The sequence below is a fragment of the Carex rostrata genome, chromosome 21 (genome assembly GCF_964058835.1).
Source record: "Carex rostrata chromosome 21, lpCarRost1.2, whole genome shotgun sequence".
Taxonomy (NCBI): domain Eukaryota; kingdom Viridiplantae; phylum Streptophyta; class Magnoliopsida; order Poales; family Cyperaceae; genus Carex; species Carex rostrata.
The window spans coordinates 8,826,569-8,833,084 of NC_135938.1; the positions used below are offsets into that span (position 1 = coordinate 8,826,569).

Here is a 6,516-nt window from a genome sequence, read left to right on the forward strand (position 1 = left end):
GCTGTTCAGATGTCCTCTTAATGGCTGATTTCAAATCAAGCCTAAATTGTAATTTTTCAATATAGCATCATCAGTTAACGATTGAATGCAATTGTATCTTTGTTGCATCTTGTGTAAGCCTTTAGGGGAAGGTTCAATTTTGTAACATTCCCACCCCCATGGGAAGATTTGTCCTCAAGTCGAAGCTCATCCAAATTGGCAAGGTCCTCCCAACTTGAATCTTCTAGTAGTAGGCCTGACCATTGGACAAGAGCTTGAGGAACGGCTTCCCCATTTCGAAGTATGGTACGCCTAGCTAGGATGGCAACTGGTTGGTGCATGGACTGGATGATGATCTTCAGTTAGAGCAGGCAGATCATGAACAGGCGGTGTTGATTGGCCATGGTATGGCTTTAAGAGAGAACAATGAAACACTGGATGTATGCGAGCAGTTGGTGGTAATGCCAGGCGATATGCAACTGACTAGCTAGGCTACTGTAATTATTTTTTGTTTTGTTTAGTTTCTGAGAAGGCTCCTTAAATGTAAAAATATAGGAATGTCACAATGAACCAATTACTTAATTAATATAATTATATATGTAAGAGATTAATAATTAGATCAAGTGTTCTGATGACTTCTAGGGTTCAGGATTTACGCGCTCTCACCCTTGACTAGGATTTTATAAAACCAAGCACCGCCCTGGAAATCATTTGGAAAAATCTCTTTAATTCTCAGTGGTTCTCTTTAAAAACAGAACAATATAAATGGCGTATGTAATAATTGACATGCCCTCCAGCCATCAGCAGCATTCATCAGACTCGATGCAGAAGAACAATGGTGACAACAGAAGCCTCGTGTCGACCGGTGTAGGAGCGCAGGAGAAGTTCGTTCCAATACCAAAGCTACTGGAGAAGGGGGCCAGCAGGCTGGGAGTGCTGGTGTGTGGGTGGGTGGTGCTGATGCTGGTGCAAGGTGGGATTTTCATCACTCTGGAAACAAAGGTTCGTGTGTCTATCACCGTGTTGTTCTTCTTAGTATGTTTCCGCTGCTGGCGGTACTTCTACCCCGAAGACACAGGGTGTATATATATATATATGACAACTTTAATTTTGCTTGAAATTAATTATGAATGGCTCTTTAATTTTTCTTATCAATATTTAAGGTCTTTAACTAAGGCTACTCAGTCTTTGTCAGCCGACAATATCCAACAATTGGTGATCCCGATTGGTTTCATCAGCAGACTCTTCTACGGGTGGAATCTCATCTCTGTCATGACTTGTGTTGTTATCTCCATGATGCGGCTAACCTCACAGGATTTCGGCCAAACATAAGTGGAAAATAAAGGGGCTCGAGACTTTGCTGACCTGACATTCACAGAAGCACTGGTGTTACTTTTTTCGCTCACGTTCGTCACAATAATAGCCATGCAGCGAAAAGTCACAGAGGTGCTGATTGAGTAGGTGAAGCCTTCTCAGCCTGCACAAGCACTGCCCACCCACCAGAATACAAGTCTGTTTCAGTGGGCGAAATGCCAACTTCATCCAAACTCTGTGGGTTACTCCCACCTACCAGAATCCGAACTTTCGTTAAGTGCCCAAGTGTCCCGAGTGCTTGATTTGTTCCCTGCAATTAATTTGAGTACTCTGAATATTAATCAGTTTTACTTCGACTTAGAGTGCATGACCAGCCTTGATTTGTTGCTTGCTAATTTGACGAGTCTGACTATATACGGGACATCTACTGCTTCCTCAAAGGGTGTGCCCCGATCAGTGCATGATTTCTTCTGTACAATCAATTGGAGGAATCTGAAGTATATTCATCCTTCCTTAGAGTGCGGCCTCCGGCGTAGAGTGTTGCGGCCTCCACAATTATAGCTGAAAGAGGATTGCTCCGATGACTCTGAGGATAACCTTCCTCATTTAAAAGCGGATTGATGTATCAGTATTGTTTGTATTGGTTGTTTGAATATTAGGGGATCGCCATTCAATCAATACTACCTAACATTATTAGCTCCTTGCTGTTATTCAGTTGCAGTGATATTTGATGTAAAATTGTAATAAAAGAGCTTCCCTCACCACTTCGCAACATCTGCAAGGTCAGTTATTTTTTTTTTTTTTAGAGAAACTTGTCAGGGACTGACAAGTGAAATTAATTGAAATTAAAAGAGTATTAGAACCTGGACTTGAGACCCAAGTCCAACCCAGCCTGCAGCCCAAGGCCCAAGTTGTTACATGAAATAAAATATGGATATAATTAAAGTGAAGTAAAATAAAATTATTTTTGTAAAGCACACAGAGGAGAGGACAAGAAACTAGTGCTATTGTTGTTTGTGATGATCGCCTCTGCGTTGGGAACCAGTCTGTGAGGGACAGAGCAGTTTTTGGTTTACGTAGCGCACAAATATGTTGCTCTCTCAAAATCTTCACCCGAAATGATTTCTAGAAACAATCCTTGTAAATTATACTAGCTCTTACATTTCAGAGAACATATCTCATTCTGACCTGAGCGCGCGGGCTTGGACCCAAACTTGAACATTCATCTATTTTTTATAAGAGTTCAAATGCCTCCATTTTTTGTGCCTCCATCATGTATTTATTTTTAAAAACTTTAATAACTCAAAGTTTAAAACTTAAACGTTAAAATAAAACCGTTAGATATGATCTATGTTACTTTCTCTATGTGCCCATAAAAAATTATCACATTATGATTTTGCTTTTATGTTAATCAATAAGTTAAAAAATCAACGTCTATAAATTATCCACATTACTATACATTTTTACAAGCTCAAGATGACAACCAAAACAAAGTTGAAATGCCATAATTTTTTACACGTGCATAGATAAAATGATGTAGTTCATATCCAACGGTTTTATTTTGAATTTTAAGATTTAAATTTTGAGTTATTAAAGTTTTTAAAAATGGAGGCATGATGGAGGCACAAAAAATGGAGGTATTTGAACCCTCCTCTTTTTATAATGCATTTTACTATATTTAAAAAAAATATTTACATTAACAAAAATATATTATAGATACATTTCAATTAATTAAATATTACGTGTATTAAAGTTTGGCCTTTTTGAAAGACATTTATCTTTCATCAAATAATTTAAATTTTTAGCAGTAAAATATTAGTGGATAAATGACCAAATTTTAAATGGACTAAAATTTAATAGACGTATTATTTAAATAACTGATAACACAACTTTTTTGATAAGATTATTAATTTTTTTTTTATAAGAACTGATAACACATCTTTAATTTTATTTTTTTTAATTCAATATTTTTCAAATATATGTATCATAACTCATAAGGGTTTAAAAGATAGCAAAAAAAAAAAAAAGCAAAAAATCACCACAAGGAAAAAAAAATGTTTACTGAGAAAACAAACACAGCTAAAATCACCACAAGGATTTAAACAAATATGTTACTAATTATTAATTATCCAATGGAAAAAATACCTATATACTAAATATTTATAGAAAAAGAATATAATAATAAAATTATACAATACAATTAATACAATAGCAGAATAAATTGTTAAGCCTCCATTTCTTCATCTTCAACCTTAGGTGCCAAGTAAAATCTCATATATCCAGCACCTGAAATCTTGTACTCTACAACCATTGGCAAATCATGCGACATGCTTATAATTACATTGCTCGAAAGAGGTGTCGATTTTGTGAAGGAATTGAGATATCGAAGAGGAAAGGAGAGTGAAACCGGTTCCTTCATCTCTATCACGGTCGATTCATCTGGCTGTAAAAATTGATCGGTTTATATTATCAAATATGAAAGTTTTCTCGCAGATTTTATGGTTTTATAAGGTTATCTCGGAGTAAAGATTTTAACAAAGAAGTTTTAACTTCATGCAACGCACAAACTATAGAAGATAAACAAAACTCCATATGGTTCATGCGCTGCGTGAAGCCAAAATTGTGTTGTGAAAAATCTTTACCCGTTATCTCGTTTCATCTTTTGATCTACGGTTCTGTGATCTCTGATCTCTGTAAAGAGTTTGTTTCAACATAGAAAAATATTAAATGATGAAAAATTTGAAATTTCAGAATTTATTACTGGTGTGTCTCAATACCAAGTAGGACTGATGGATAGATAAAATACAACGATCTAATTTATTGCTGGTAACTTAAGGCGGACCCACGTTGGACCAGGTGGCCAGTTTCTTCCCTGAATTTTAAATTTTTACGGATATTTATCGCTCCAACCGACTTTTCTTCCTGAATGATTTTTTTTATCCCCTCTGAAATTCTGATTTGTAATTTGGGATAAATTTAAGGTTAAAATTAAAATAATTTTCTTATATTATGATTGGTAGTTAGAATTATAAGTCAGAGCATCAACAATAATAATTCAGAGCATTGAAAATTATAAGTTAAAGCATTATTTTTTATCTAGTACCCGATTAACTAATGGGTTTGGATCTAATTAACTATTTAAATCCGGTTCACTATTTTTCTGCCCCCTAACAAAAATCCTGAATTCGCCCTTGACTGATATTGAAAATTTGAAATGCCTATTACCTTGACTACAGAGATGTTATGTCGACATATGATATTTACATTCCCAATTGCACCACTTACTGAAAATTTTACACCTTCCTTTGTGATAGATATAACAACTGCCACAATAAAAGCACAGCACATAACAAATAAGAAGAAGAACACAAATGATGCAGAGAAACAGTAACAACTTTAAACAGGTAACAGTAAGTACCAGTATCTCCAATTGTGCTGAGATCCTTGCAAATCCGTGCAAACTCCTGTGAAGGCATTCTAACTGTTGCTTCATAACTTGTATCAGGAATGTGAAGATGCTCTGATTCAATATCCATCAGCTTCATTTCAAAGTCTGATATTCTGTCATGCTCTGAAAAAAAAATACTGGTAACAACTTAAATAGCTACATCTTAATTGATCACAGCATGAAAATGAAACTAAGAACTCACTCGGGTTTTCAAACATGAGAGACATTGTATCAGGATTTTGATCATCGGCCTTGATCGTGATTACATCTTCATTTGCTGCACATTTTAGAAGCCTTGACAAGTGTGCGAGGTTAATGCCCATGGTGAGGTTACGATCGCATCTGAACCTTTCAAAGGAATGGGGAAGCAATTGGAGAGATACGAGTGCCACGTGGCTGGAATCCATTGACTGGAGGCATAGACCATTGGAAGAGGAGCAATCAAAATTGACGTTTGAGAGGAGATCCTTCACGGATTCTAGAATCTTCTTGAGAAGAACACCTTGTGATAGCCTCAGTTCTAACATGCTTCTGACTTGATGATGAAGAGAGGTGAAGGGAGGAGTATTTGTACGAGAGAAGTAGAAGTCGTCGAGTCGAAGGAACAGAGAGGAGAAGAGACGTTGAATTGAATCCTCGCCAGTGGTTCTATGAATGGTGAAGCCGGTTCTGTTCAATTGTGTAATTCAGAACGTATGATTGTCAAGAGCTCTCCAGTTAATTTTTTATAAAAGAGAGGGATGTGCATAGTCGAACTATGGTTCCGTATTTGCGACGGAAAAGCAGGTGGTATCAATTCTCAGAACTAGCTGATTCTTTCCAATAGTAAACTAACACGTTGGCATGAAGTAAATATCTGTTGAATCAGTGCGTGGGAATAACGAATGTGGCTGCCTATTTATTTATTCCTTTTTTTTTTGGGGTCTGAACTCTGAAGAATGTGGGTGTGGCTGCTTATTATTTCTCAATATATATATATATATATATATTTGGAGCTGCACGTAAGCAATTTTCCTTAATATTAGAACTAGGGTGTTCTTAAGCTCACCAAAGTATTTGGTGAGCTTAACTCCAAAATTTATTAAATTAGTTTTAAATAATGAATTCGAACCGTTGAAACTCACCTATCTACAAGTGATGCGTCTACATGTGAAAATTTTAAACATTCGAATTAATTTAGTATAAAGTTAAATGGTAAAAAAACGTTCAAAAAGTGAATGCACAAAAATTAATTTATTAACCTTCTAATTTTGATCAATTGACTTTATACTAAATTAATTCGAATGTTTAAAATTTTCACATGTAGACGCATCACTCGTTAGTTAGGCGGGTTCCAACGGTTCGGATTCATCATTTGAAACTGATTTGATAAGTTTTGGAATTAAGCTCACCAAACACTTTGGAGCTTAAGAACATCCTAGTTCTACTCTAGATCTTACATTGCAGTTTAGAAAAATAATCTTTGAAATCACTAAATAGAGGGAACATGAAATGTCACAACCCAATCTGTTGTTTTTCAAATTTTTTTCAATTTTTGAGTAATTAAAACGAAATTGGAAGCAACTTGAGAGGAAAAGAAGAAAAAGAAGAAATAAAGAAACAACTTAATTCTTAGTTCCTGAATAGTTCCTTCCATCTATTCTTTTTTTTTTTTTTTTTTCCTTTTCTACTAATTTGATGATGTCTCACTCTAACACGTGTCCACAGTAAAAGATACATATAATTAACTAAGACAAAAAGTTAAAAACAAAAGTAGTAAGATTTGAAAGCAGCAG

General features: G+C 35.3%; 2 protein-coding genes across 2 annotated transcripts; one reads left to right on the forward strand and one right to left on the reverse strand.

Annotated features, from left to right (window-relative positions):
• Positions 1-708: 708 nt before the first annotated feature.
• LOC144572960 (uncharacterized) lies at positions 709-1,316 on the forward strand. The gene is made up of 2 exons (XM_078322602.1): positions 709-1,058; positions 1,143-1,316. The coding sequence occupies exons 1-2, from the start codon at positions 745-747 to the stop codon at positions 1,309-1,311; spliced, it is 483 nt and encodes a 160-aa protein (XP_078178728.1). The 5' UTR covers positions 709-744; the 3' UTR covers positions 1,312-1,316.
• A 2,072-nt stretch (positions 1,317-3,388) lies between these two features.
• On the reverse strand, positions 3,389-5,357 carry LOC144573371 (proliferating cell nuclear antigen-like). The gene is made up of 4 exons (XM_078323145.1): positions 4,944-5,357; positions 4,712-4,864; positions 4,519-4,616; positions 3,389-3,736 (listed from the first exon to the last, which is right to left on the reverse strand). Exons 1-4 carry the CDS (start codon positions 5,266-5,268, stop codon positions 3,518-3,520), a joined length of 795 nt encoding a protein of 264 aa, XP_078179271.1. The 5' UTR covers positions 5,269-5,357; the 3' UTR covers positions 3,389-3,517.
• Positions 5,358-6,516: the final 1,159 nt, after the last annotated feature.